The 13,874-nt window shown below is 32.6% G+C and overlaps 1 protein-coding gene across 3 annotated transcripts in view; it reads left to right on the top strand.

Moving 5' to 3' along the window:
• KIF18A (kinesin family member 18A) overlaps positions 1 to 10,536 on the top strand; it is a 94,658-nt gene extending 84,122 nt beyond the window's left edge. For all 3 annotated transcript variants that reach the window (XM_023230331.2, XM_023230332.2, XM_023230333.2), the window contains 2 exons: positions 7,613 to 7,722; positions 9,923 to 10,536. In XM_023230331.2, coding sequence (XP_023086099.1) covers positions 7,613 to 7,722; positions 9,923 to 10,005 — 193 coding nt within the window. In that variant the 3' untranslated portion in view covers positions 10,006 to 10,536. The remainder of the gene's footprint in view (positions 1 to 7,612; positions 7,723 to 9,922) is intronic.
• Positions 10,537 to 13,874: the final 3,338 nt, after the last annotated feature.

Here is a 13,874-nt window from a genome sequence, read left to right on the forward strand (position 1 = left end):
GAGACACCAAGCTGAAAGTAGCTGCTAAGAGGCTAAAGTGTTAAGCAGAGCGTTGATGTTCTTATGAGGCTTTCGTAGAAAAATTGGAGTTCAGGGATCACCATGAAGAAAAGGCCCTGTTAAACACATCAGGATTTTATTTGAGATCCCTGAAGGGTAGTTCACTAGGAGTAGGGCAACCCAGAAATAGGCCAGTTCTTGAAAGTCTGAAACAGACCTTAGACCAACTCAATTCTTGATTGGATCAAGGTGATTTATCTTTGCTCTCCTTGCCACAGGAAAATTAAATTATCTCTGGAAGAATATACCATCTGGAGCCTCTATAGTTTTTTTTTTTTTGTATATATCAGTGTTTGGCACTTAAACAAAAATTACAAAGTATGCCAGGAAACAGAACCAAATGACTAAAAATTAAGAGAAAAAAGCATCATAGGAGCAGTGATTCATACATGAGGCAGATATTGGGATTATCAGATAGGGATTCAAAAATTTTAACTGTATTGGTTTCAAATACTTTCCCAAAGAACCAGATTCTATTAAAATTAATCAAACGGATATTCTAGAACTGAAAATATAGAATTTACTGAGATAAAGAACTCAATAAATCAATTCAGCAGATTAGGTACAGCAGAAGAGAGTATTAGTGAACTGAAAGATAGATTTGTTTTTTATTTTTAATTTTGTGGGTACGTAGTAGGTGTATATATTATGGGGTACATGAGATATTTTGATACAAGCATACAATATGTAATAACCACATCAGTGTAAATGGAGTATCCATCCATTTATCCTTTATGTTATAAACAATCTAATCATACTCTTAATTATTTTTTAAATGTACAGTACATTATTGTTGACTGTAGTTACCCTGTTGTGCTATCAAATACTACATCTTATTCATTATATTTAGATTAAGCATCCCCCCATTAACCATCCTCACCAATCTCCCAAAAACCCTTCCCAGCCTCTGGTAACCATTCTACTTTCTGTCTCCATGAGTTCAGTTTGTTTAATTTTTAGCTCCCCAAACTAAGTGAGAACATGCCAAGTTTTGTCTTTCTGTACCTGGCTTATTTCACTTAACATAATTACCGTCAGTTCCATTCACGTTGTTGCAAATGACAGGATCTCATTCTTGTTTCATGGCTGAATGGTACTCCATTGTGTATACGTACCATATTTTCTTTGTCTATTCATCTGTTGATTGGCACTTAGGTTGCTTCCAAATCTTGGCTATTGTGCATAGTGTTGCAATAAACATGGTAGTGTTTATATCTTTTCAGTATACTGATTTCCTTTCATTTTAGTATATATCTAGCAGGGGGATTGCTGGATCATATGATGGCACTATTTTTAGTTTTTCGAGGAATCTTCAAACTTTTCTTTATAGTAGTTGTACTAATTTACATCCCCACAAACAGTATACAAGTGTTCCCTTTTCTCCACATCCTAGCCAGTGTTTGTTGTTGCCTGTCTTTTGGGGGAAAAAAAAATTTAATTGGGCTGAGGTGATATCTCATTGTAGTTTTGATTTACATTTTTCTAATGATCAGTGATATTGAGTTACCTTTTCATATGCTTGTTTGCCATTTATATGTCTTCTTTTGAGAAATGTCTATTCTTTTGCCCATTTTAAAAATCAGATTATTAGATTTTTTTCCTAGAGTTGTTTGAGCTCCTTATATATTATGGTTATTAATCCCTTGCCAGATAGATGGTTTGCAGATATTTTCTCTCATTCTGTGAGTTGTCTCTTCACTTTATTGATTGTTTCCTTTGCTTTACAGAAGCTTTTTAACTTGATGTGATCCCATTTATCCATATTTGCTTTGGTTGCCTGTGTGGGGTATTACTCAAGAAATCTTTGTCCAGTCCAGTGTCCTAGAGGGTTTCCCCAATGTTTTTTTTTTTTTAGCAGTTTCATAGTTTGAGGTCTTAGGTTTAAGTTTTTATCCATTTTGATTTGATTTCTGTATATTGCAAGAGATAGGGATCTAGCTTCATTCTTCTGCATATGGATAAACAGTTTTTCCAGCACTGTTTATTGAAGAGACTGTCTTTTCCCCAATGTATGTTCTTGGCAACTTTGTCAAAAATGAGCCTATTGTAAATGTATGGATTTATTTTGGGGCTCTCTATTCTGTTCCACTGATCTATATGTCTGGTTTTATGCCAGTCTTGTGCTGTTTTGGTTACCATAGCTCTGTCCTGTAATTTGAAGTCAGATAATGTGATTCCTCCAGTTTTAATCTTTTTGCTCAGGATAGCTTTGGCTATTCTGGGTCTTTTGTGGTTCCATATAAATTTTAGGATTGATAGGCCGGGCACGGTGGCTCAAGCCTGTAATCCCAGCACTTTGGGAGGCCGAGACGGGCGGATCACGAGGTCAGGAGATCGAGACCATCCTGGCTAACACGGTGAAACCCCGTCTCTAGTAAAAATACAAAAAAACTAGCCGGGCGAGGTGGCGGGCGCCTGTAGTCCCAGCTACTCCGGAGGCTGAGGCAGGAGAATGGGGTAAACCCGGGAGGCGGAGCTTGCAGTGAGCTGAGATCCGGCCACTGCACTCCAGCCTAGGCGACAGAGCAAGACTCCGTCTCAAAAAAAATAAATAAATAAGTAAATAAATAAATTTTAGGATTGTTTTTTCTATTTCTGTGAAGAATGTCATTGGTATTTTGATAGGGATTGCATTGATTCTGTAGACCACTGTGAGTAGTATGGACAACAATATTGATTCTTCCAATCCATGAACATAGAATATCTTTCTATTTTTTGTATCCTCTTTAATTTTTTACATCAATGTTTTATAGTTTTCATTATATTTCATTATAGAGATCTTTTACTTCTTTGGTTAACTCCTATTTTATTTTTAGCTTTTGTAAAAGGGATTACTTTTTTTTCAAATTATTTCACTGTTTGTTTATAGAAATGCTACTGGTTTTTCTGTATTGATTTTGTATTCTGCAACTCTACTGAATTTGTTTCTCGGTTCTCATAGTTTTTTGGTGGAGTCTAGGTTTTTCCAAATATATGATAAGATCATGTCATCTGCAAACAAGGATAATTTTACTTCTTCCTTTCCGATTTGGATGTTCTTTCTTTTCTTTCTCTTGTCTGATAGCTCTACTTAGGACTTCCAGTACTATGTTAAATAATAAATACTGGTGAAAGTGGGCATCCTTGTCATGTTCCACAACTTAGAGAAAAGATTTCAGATTTTCTGCATTCAGAATAGTACTAGCTGTGGGTCTGTCATGTATGGCTTTTATTGTGTTGAGATATGTTCCTTCTATACCCAGTTTTTTTAGAGTTTTTATCATAAAGGGATGCTGGATTTTATCAAATGCTTTTTCAGCATCAACTGAAATGATCATATGGTTTTTGCTCTTCATTCTATTGATATGATGTATCACATTGGTTAATTTGCAAGATGGTTATGTTGAACCATCTTGCATCCCTAGAATAAATCCCACTTGGCCGTAATGAATGATCTTTTGGGTTTGTTATTGGATCAGTTTGCTAGTATTTTGACAAGGATTTTTGCATGTATTCATCAGAGATATTGGCCTGGAGTTTTCTTATTTTGATGTGTCCTTGTCTGGTTTTGGTATCAGAGTAATACTGGCCTCATATAATGATTTTGGAAGTATTCCTTCTGCCTCTGTTTTTCAGAATAGTTTGAGTACGATTGGTATTGGTTCTTTTTTAAATGTTTGGTAAAAATCAGCAGTGAAGCCATCAAATTCCAAGCTTTTCTTTGCTGGGAGACTTTTTATTATGACTTCGATTTTGTTAACTTGTTATTCATCTGTTCAGGTTTTGGAATTTTTTCTGAAAGACAGACTGGTAGGAAAATATCCAAACTGATGTGCAGAATGATAAAAATATGTGAAGAAGTGAAAGAGACATGGGACACAATTTTTAAAAGTCTGGAACGTATGTATTTTGTGTCTCAGAAAGGAATGAGAGAAAGAATAGGGAAAAATAATATTTGAGATGATGGCTAATACTTATTCAAAACTAACAAGACATTAAACCATGGATTTGAGAAGCACTGCAAACCAAAAGCAGGATTAATATAAAGAGAAACATACCTAGGTATATAGTAGTAAAACAACTAAAAAAGATAAGGAAAAATCATAAATATACTGAGTTATATGACTAGAAGTTCATGATACATTCTTTATATACTATAAATTGAATGCAATGACAAAATATACTGAATAAATATAAAATGGATCTGACTTCCTCTACCTCTTTTTCTTTGCTATGTGATTATGGGGAGAAAAGTTTATAGAAGACCTTAAAATGACTCTTTTTAAATGTATTTTCCACCAGGAGCCTGTTATCATTTAAGCAACAGGAAACGAATTTACAAGTAGCCTACTTATTTGTGCTACACAGAGTATCTTCTCATAAGTGAATTTAATATCTGTCTTTGTCCCTCCTAAACAAAGTATGACAGAGACTTGGAATGTGTAAATTTAAAATTTATGGATTTTTTCCTAAATGTCTCATCTACAACATTTAAAATTTTGTATTTGCTAAGGTACAAATTTGATTTGTACAATTAGTCTGGTTTATATACAGAAGTCAGTCACTTTATGAGTGAGCCTAACTAACCACAATCATCTGTTTTGTCTACTTTTATCACTAATTTGCATAATGTCAGTTTTGTCATTTGTTCCATTAATTAGTTTTAGTGAGTTTTCTTGTCCTTCACTGGTATTATGTTGTGTTTACTTAGATTTCACAAATGTTTATAGATAAGAATAATTTTTAAATGTGAACTTAGCTATTATAAAATCAAATGGTTTTTCAGGAAATGTCCAGGTATGTGAATTGTGTATTTGGAGTGATTTTAGATAAGTTAAAGGGCTTCCACATGAACAATTAATATTGTGAAATAATATTAAAGGACGTGTAAAGAAAGTAACTTGATTTCTTATAGCCTATTAATTGTTATCCTGCCATTAACTAAGGTTAAAAGAGATTAATGCTAGAAATGTACATGATTACCTTTTTTAATCTTCCTTTTCCCCAATTAAAGTTACATGAGCTTCAGAGTAATAAACTGTGGTATTTTCCATTTAGCAGCTTTATATACATATTTAGTTGTGTATTTTTCTAATACAGTTTTAAAAATAAAGAAGGGGACGCTCTCTATATATGTATTTCATTTATTTTGCATAAAATAGCATTAGAGTTTGAAAGCACTGGATATTCCAAAACCTACCCAACAGATTTTTTTAAATGAGAATATTAGATTTTTAATCTTAACAATTTATGTAATATTTCTGTAGCAGACTATTTTACTAAATTGATTAGCCTGTCAAATATTTAAATATAATACATACATAATGTTAGCTTTTACTTCTCAATTATATTAATGAGAGTTTTGGATTGTTTGTTTTGTATTTATTTGGTTAATTGGTTTTTTGTTTGTTCCACAATCTTTTAAGCACCCCATAGCAGTTTCATACTTGCCATACATTTTTATTTTGTTTTGAAAGATGTCTAATTATTTCAACTAGAAATTATTTCAGACAAAATAGTATAAGAGGTATTATGTTAATTGAGTAGAAACATTCTCCCTATATAAGGGAGCAAAAGGTTAGTTCTTCACTTTATTTATAGTTATGGCAATATATTTTGTATACAACTGGAAGTGTCTTTGGATTTCTCAGTATAGTCTTTAACATAATTTGAATTTGCACTTATATCAGTGTTAAGTCTTTGTAGTTTATGACCTACAACATAAATGTTAAACATTTCATCAATGGACTATTTAACTAAATCATAAAAATGTTTGGGTATATTTTACTTTTATATAAATATGCAATTTATTAGGGTTAGATTTTATTTCTAGAAATATGAGTTCTAATCAAATAGCTTTTTTCAAAAGCCTAATTTTCAAGAAAGAACATGCTATGAGTAAAAAGTAGGGTCCTGGAACTAGCCAAAGTGAATAATCGTACTGTGAAATAATAAAGACAACTTTGGGATAAATTTAAGAAAAAGCAATGTTTTATCAAAAGTAACTAATAACATTGATCTTTATATTTGAAAAAATAAAATCACCAAATGATCAAAAAAGAATTTCTGCCTTGGACAGCTGATATGTACAAAAAAGCAGGTTTAATATTCAAAACAGAATCATAGTAATTTATCACCATTTAGGAAGTGGGGACTACTGTAGTTGATATATTATTTGTGCATACAAATTTGTGATTTTACCTTCTTAAACTGTGTATTTTTCATTACTTCCACTGAGTAGTCACCCCTTATTCAAGTTTTGCTTTCTGTGGTTTCAGTTACCCGTGGTCAACTGCAGTTCAAAAATAGGCGATTGTAGTACAATAAGATATTTTAAGAGAGAGAGAGACCACATTCACATAACCTTATTAAATATATTGTTATAATTGCTCTATTTTATTGTTAATCTCTTACTGTGCCTAATTTATAATTTAAACTTTATCATAGATATGTGTAGGAGAATACGTAGTATATATCCTGTTTGGTACTATCCTTGGTTGCAGGCATCCACGGGCAATCTTAGAAGAATCCCCCCCCCCCGCGATGATAAGGTTACTATATAGTATCTTTATTAGTCAGAATTTCCTTCAACTTAGGTTGTTTGAATCAGTGTGGAAGGTTGTTCTTTTTCCACCCAACCCCCAATTCTACCTATTAAAAATTGATCCACCTTAGGACTAGGAAGGATTACTGTTTTTCAGGGCCCAGATCAAACTCATTGCATCCACAAAATTTTCCATTATTCTTTCTTACTCTACACTCAAGAATCTATAGCTCCTTGTATTATGAAAACCTTGGCACTATATTTTTGCTTTACCTTATATTATTTCATATATTTATCTTATTTTTTTCTCATCTCCACTGTATGTCTATTCTATAAGATTTTAGGACAGGAATTTTTGTGCCTTCTTTATTTGTATATCCTGTAACACAAGGCCATAATAGGTGTTTAGTAATATGTCAACTCAAATTGAGTAAGAAATTTGAACCATCAGCAGTGTAAAACTGATTAAATTTTTGAAGCTAGAGCAAATGAAAACAGGTCATTCTTTCTATTTCAGTTTCTGTGATTCCAATAATTAGAGATTTTTATTCTGTTACCCTGCTTTCATTTTAAAACAAAGTTTTTCAAACAATCTCACTTGTTTATACCTTTCAGATTAGGGTTCTTGGTCCAAATTTGTAACATGAGCTTAGGGTTTTTTTTTTTTTGTTTTTTGTTTTTACCTCTTGTGACTATGTGCTACTGATCTCTACATTTTGAATAATAGTGCTTGAGTGCTTGCTTATCTGCCAGCAAAGCACCCTGGAATATTCTGCTACAGAATTGTAACATACACCTACAATCATAACATTCAATTTGAATAAATATATTAAATAACCAATTTAAAATCACACACAGCTAAATTTCTCTGTTCCAAAAATGTATTTAGTACCTCCACTTTTGTGAGATTTCACAACTTAATATTTTTGTGTTTTATTTCTTTAATCACTGTTGCATGTAGAATATGTATTAGAACCTTGAGAGATAAAAAAAAAATGCTTAACTAAATTAAAAACTTTTCCCCTCAAGTTCTACATCAAACACTTCGTTAACTGCAGACATAAATTCTGGATTTGCCAAACGTGTTCGACAAGATAATTCAAGCAATAAGCACTTACAAGAAAACAAACCAACAATGGGTATGTCTCAGCTTTTAATTTGATATTTAATGGTATGACTATGTAACACACTTAGTACTTTACGTTTTTTATTGTGTTTTCGTAAGAATCTCTCTTTATTCATCACCTTTACTATATGGTAGAACAAGTCTGATTATCCACATGTTATAGATAAGGAAACTTTAAAACACAAACAGCATTTACCCAAGATCACACAGATACTATATTGGAGGAACCAAAACTCAAGAACCAGATCTTACAGCTCTACATTATACACCCTTTTAGTTATCCCTACTGCCTCATAATAATTGAAGTAATTGGCTAAATGTATTATTTAATGTTACTAATTAAGTATATTTTACAGATAAACTATACTCACTTTAAATTTTTCTCTTAGCGTATTATTTTGAGTAATTTGGCCTCTAACTCAATGTATAACTACTACACATATTCCAGTCTGTATCTAGTTATAATCATATTGTAACTCCCATTGGCAAGTTGGAAAAGATACTGATGGATCTTTCCCATCAGTATGAAAGATACTACATTCCATCAACCACATATGGGAGTAACATGAGTTCATGTTAACAAAACCACTTCAGTTAAACTAGTGGTATATCATGCCAGCCAATTTCCAAGCCCCAACATCTAGACTTCTGTCTCTCTGATACTACAGTTCCTAAGACTTCATTCAGAAACTATTTATTTACTAGGCATTTACCATGTCTTGTGATGAATACAGAGAGCAGTAAGACATAGTTTGATTGTTCTCTATAGGAACTTATAATTATAGCAGATGCAATTTAAAGGTGTCTCGTGATACAATGTTTCTACGAATAACATGAAAGCTATTGTTACTTTTTTCTGTCAATGTCCTTTGATTAGAGTAATATAAAATTCCTCAGTAACTTTGTCAGCCTGTATTGGTAAATGCTTGCTTCCTGTAGTAGCCAGTGTTTACCTTAAGTTCAATGGAAATTGAAACATCAGACAGCAAATTGAAACATCAGACAGTAAGGTGGTAAAGTATAAAATTTACCTTGATTATTTGGTTTGACGTGTTGTACTTAATAATGCTTAAAAATGTGTATCTGTAGTTAGTGTAGATGTGTACTGCCCCATTGATCTTCTGAAAAAGTTCTTCAAGCATCATAATTCTACAGCCAAATAATAAATTTATAAAAATTCTCAAATCATAGAAATTGGGTTTTTCTAATATGCTTATTATCTGAAGATACAAATGCATCAAATATTTCATGTATAAAGAGATGTGAATAAAAATATCAACTATGGGGAAAAAAAAGTGGGAGATGATACTAAACCACAATGCTTGCCGAAGAGGTATTCGTTTGTGAGGAAAGATATTTTATATACATTATAATGTTCAAGTGAAAAGGCCCAAATGCACAGCAGAAAAATGTGCGAATTGAGACTGCCTTCCTTAGAATGTATTAAGCCAAGTTTTCTAACTAACAATGTACAAATAAAAAAACATACGACCATCAGTAGGGAAAAAGGCAACTCCTGTTAACTGAGCAATTAGAGAAATAAGAAATAGTGTTAAGCGAATATGTCCATCTAAAACTCAAACCTAATGTGGCCAAGAAAGTGAATAAGCAATTAAACTGATCCTGAAAATAGTCAATGGCACCTTGTTGTAACAACACTTTGTTGAGTAGAAAATGATGGTGAAAGCTAATGAAGAACCAGAAGAATGGGCATAAATAGAACATACTTGAGAGGTGGCAGTAGGGAAGAACTACAGGATTAAGATCAGCCCTTTCGGAAGTACTAGATGCAAATGATCATTTTAAATTGAAAAAGTATAGAAGTTTAAATCCCTGGGGAAATAATCCAAGGAATGAGAAAAAAATGGTGAGACAGCAAAGAAAGGAAGAAATGCTTGTAGAAATGGTCTTTCATTAGTCAGAAAGAAAGAAAGTGAACATAGTAATTAATTCAATGACTTCACCTGATGTCTGTGTATGTACACACACTCACTGAAACTTCAGTTTGCAATATGAATTTGAACAGCTTTTAAAAACCAAAGGTATTAATGTCTCTTTGTTGTTGTTGTAGTATTTTAAATTATGTTAACTAACAACTATGAATTTCAAGAGTAAATTTTTCTTTCTATGGTTATGATTTTTAGAAGTTGAATGATGAAAACTTTTGAATGATATTTATGCCATATTTACACATCTTTTTATTTCTTCACTAGAACATAAAAGAAACATCTGTAAAGTAAATCCAAGCTTGGTTAGAAAATTTGGAAGAAATATTTCAAAAGGAAATCTAAGATAAATCACTTCAAAACCAAGCAAAATGAAGTTGATTAAAATCTTTGAAAGAAGACCCATCTTAAAGCTAAGTTTACCCAAATACTTTCAGCAAGCAAAAAAATGAAACTCTTTGTTTTCTTCTTTTGTATTCTAAAAAAATAAAATTCCAAAAGAAAAGATTGTCTTTTAAGTTTTTTAAATATTTGTTGCCTTTTAAAATCCCTGAGTGTAAATTACCATGGTGGCAGCTTAGTTTTACTATGCTACAACAAGTTGACTAGGACATTTTAGTAAATGGTAGTGAGTTAAATTATCTTTATTGTTTTTTGAAAATAAGAATTTAGAAGTGGTAAAATTATGGCCCAAGATGTATTTGGCTCGCTATTATGTTTCAAGACATTGTTTTAATCATATATATGACTTTCCTTTTCAAAAATAATGTAGAAGTGTCGATATATCTGCCCATAAAATCATTGTAAATATTATTTAAGTAGTCATCACAAATAAAATATTGTTCCTTGCTACTTGATATATTAAAGATGTAGATTTTAAAGTGTTTCGTTTTCTTGTCTCATTACTACCCCTTACATACTCTAAACCAATGGTCCCCAATCTTTTTGGCACCAGGGACCAGTTTTGTGGAAGACAAAACCACAGACTGAGTGTCGGGGGGTGGTTTCAGGATGATTCAAGCACTTTACATTTATTGTGCACTTTGTTTCTATTATTATTACATTATATATTATATATTATTAAACAATTACATAACTCACCATAATGTAGAATCACTGGGAGCCCTGAGCTTGTTTTCTTGCAACTAAACAGTACCATCTTGGGGTAATAGGAGATAGTCACAGATCATCCAGCATTACATTCTCACAGGGAGTGTACAACTTAGATCCCTCACATGCGCAGTTCACAACAGGGGTCACACTCATGAGAATCTAACGCCGCTTCTGATCTGATACGTGGCAGAGCTCAGGCAGTAATGCCAGCAATGGGAGCGCTCACCTACCACTCGCCTCCTGCTCTGCGGCCTGGTTCCTAACAGGCCATGGTTGGGGACCCCTGCTCTAAACTATTATTTTATAGAAAATGTGAATTTTGTAGATTTGTATTTCAGATACGATCAAGATATGTGGCACCAGAGTCAAGTCTGAAAATAATCCACAGGCCTCGTAATGATAACGGGAAAAGATGTTTCAGTCATTCTTGCTGCTATAGGAAGTACATGGAGCTGCAACTTAATTATACAACCTTGTTTTCTTGCCTTGCCTGTCCTGTTTGTTTGCTGAATGTAACACATTTGGCCAAATGCACTTTTAATTTTATGCAGCACAGGACCCTTCACACCAAAGCAAACAAGCTGAAACATTTTAAGCCTTTCAGCTAATCAAGTTTTTCCACTTAAAATCTGGTTGGGAGAGTGTGAGAATAATCTTTAAGGTCCCTTTCAGCTCTGACACTGGTGATTCCATATTTATAGAGCATCTTCAGGATCTGTCATATGGAAAACCACCATACACACTTTTTTTTTTTTTTTGGTCCCTTCGTCATTTGGTTTTTGAGTGTGTTGACTGTTTAACAATCACTTTCACCTCTGTATTCCTTTCAATTTTAGGTAAAAGAAATCTTTTTACCAGATAGTGATGAGTGGCTACCGTGATTAATAAGTGACTAGACCTCATGGTTCTCCTCATACCATAAGGTATGAGCACTATTTTCTTATATACCATTTTTATCAGGTAGAGATTTGGCCTTCTATAAAAATTAATAAAAGGGCCTTTGTCATAGAACTATATTAAGGGGAAGTTAGGGGGAATAAACCATAATGAATGTGGGAAAAGAAGATGATTAACTATGTGAATTTAAACTAAAACAAGAATACTATTTGATAAGTCACTGTGAAAACATTTTTAAGTGAGCCTTATGTAAAAAGTAGATCAATCATAAGTGAATATATAACCGTGAATTTTCACAAAGTGAACATGCCCATGTAACCAGCACTCAAATGATGAAATAGAAAATTATCCATACCTCGGAAGACTCCCTTACACCTTCTCCCAGTCACCACCTCCCTCACTGGTAACAACTATCCTAACTTCTAACAGCACAGTTTGATTTTTAATTGATTATTTCTTAAAAAATTAATATATGTACTTTTAGTTGGTACATAATAATTGTACATATATGGGGTACAATGTGGTATGTTGATATATGTATACAATGTGCAATGATCAAGTCAGGATTTTAGCATATCCATCACCTTAAACCTTTATCTTTGTGTTGGTAACATCAGAGATATATTTTAACTAAAACAACTAATTTTTATTTTTAAAAAATGTTCTTCTAGAAAATGATACAAAACTGTATGAAGTAAATGTGCTTCCTCCTCATCTCCTACTAATATCATTCCCAGGTGTAACCACTGTTAATATTAGGTTGGTGCAAATTGTAATTTTTGTCAGTACTTTCAATGGCAAAAACCGCAATTACTTTTGCACCAACCTAATAGTTTAGGTACCATGCCTAGACATTTACTTTTGTCATTTATATATATATATATATATAATATATATATAGAGAGAGAGAGAGAGAGAGATCTAGATCTATATTCCTATATTCTTGGGGATTTTTTATGAAAATAGGATCATACTTTTTATATTGTTTTGCACTTTTCATTTTCATTCACATTTAAAACCATGGTGGACATATTTGTAAAATTTTTAAGTGTGAATTTCATAATGCTGCTGATAACAATTTTTATATAGTAAATATATCGAGAGAAACTTAGATGATGGTCTCTTTTGAGCTACACTGTTCAGCATTTCTGAAAATATTGGAGTAGTCAGTCACTGTTATTTCTACATCATGATGTGTTATGCATGTTCCACAGAACACAGCTTACCTGGGATTCCCTGCCAAGGAAAGGGTTCCAGGTCAAAGAAGAGTGGAAAATGCAGCATACTGGGAGACTGTGCACATTGACAATATAAGCCCCTGAAGTCTCATAACCAAGAGTCTCGTTTTACTTAACCCGGTAATTTTCTAATTACTTTAAAACACTGAAGTTTTTAAAAATTGTGTGAGAATACTATATTGAGCCCTCATTATTATAACACTGAATACAATTATCAGATTTTCTCCAGGGTATTCTTTTTCTTATTTTTTTCCTTTAGTGGAGTATTTTAAAGCCTCATTTAGTCACTGCATACTTGCTTATGAATCTGAAAAAAGTGGTATTTCTTTATATTTTAAAAAATCCTTTCATTAAAGAACTAGTGCTATCCCTAAAAACATACTTGGAACAATGTTCTAAATTAATAATGGTTATAAAATTGACAAATTAGAAAGTTATGATGGTAGAGATTTAATGGAATGTATTCAAGAGAGTCATTTTATTTATCATATTGAAATAATCACTTTCAATACATTAATTCTAATTCTACCTATCTTTCTCATTCACTTTTATTAAGACCTAAGTAAAACAAATTTTGTTTTTTGCAGAGTAACATTTTAAAAAATAAGATTATATTATGCTTTCCTACCTTTTAAAATTGAAGAACATGTTCTTACATTCCTGGATGTTATACTTGACTTTGCTTACATGCCAAAGGTAGGTAAAGTACACACCAATTGTCATGAACAACAGCACTGCTATAACATGGCGTATGTGTTCCTAAAACACAAAATGCTATGCAAAGTTATGCAAGGAGGGTGGTCCGAATTCAGACAGGAGTTTATAATGCCAGATGCGGATGACTGTGGCCCACTGTCATGAGGTATGTTCATTTTGAATATTCTGATGTAGCTTGGTACCACTGAGTACAGCTTTCTATTCACCTAATGTTTCATCCAGATGAAAGCTTGTGTAACCAGATACAAAACTCA

Source organism: Piliocolobus tephrosceles, chromosome 13 (genome assembly GCF_002776525.5).
Source record: "Piliocolobus tephrosceles isolate RC106 chromosome 13, ASM277652v3, whole genome shotgun sequence".
Lineage (NCBI taxonomy): Eukaryota > Metazoa > Chordata > Mammalia > Primates > Cercopithecidae > Piliocolobus > Piliocolobus tephrosceles.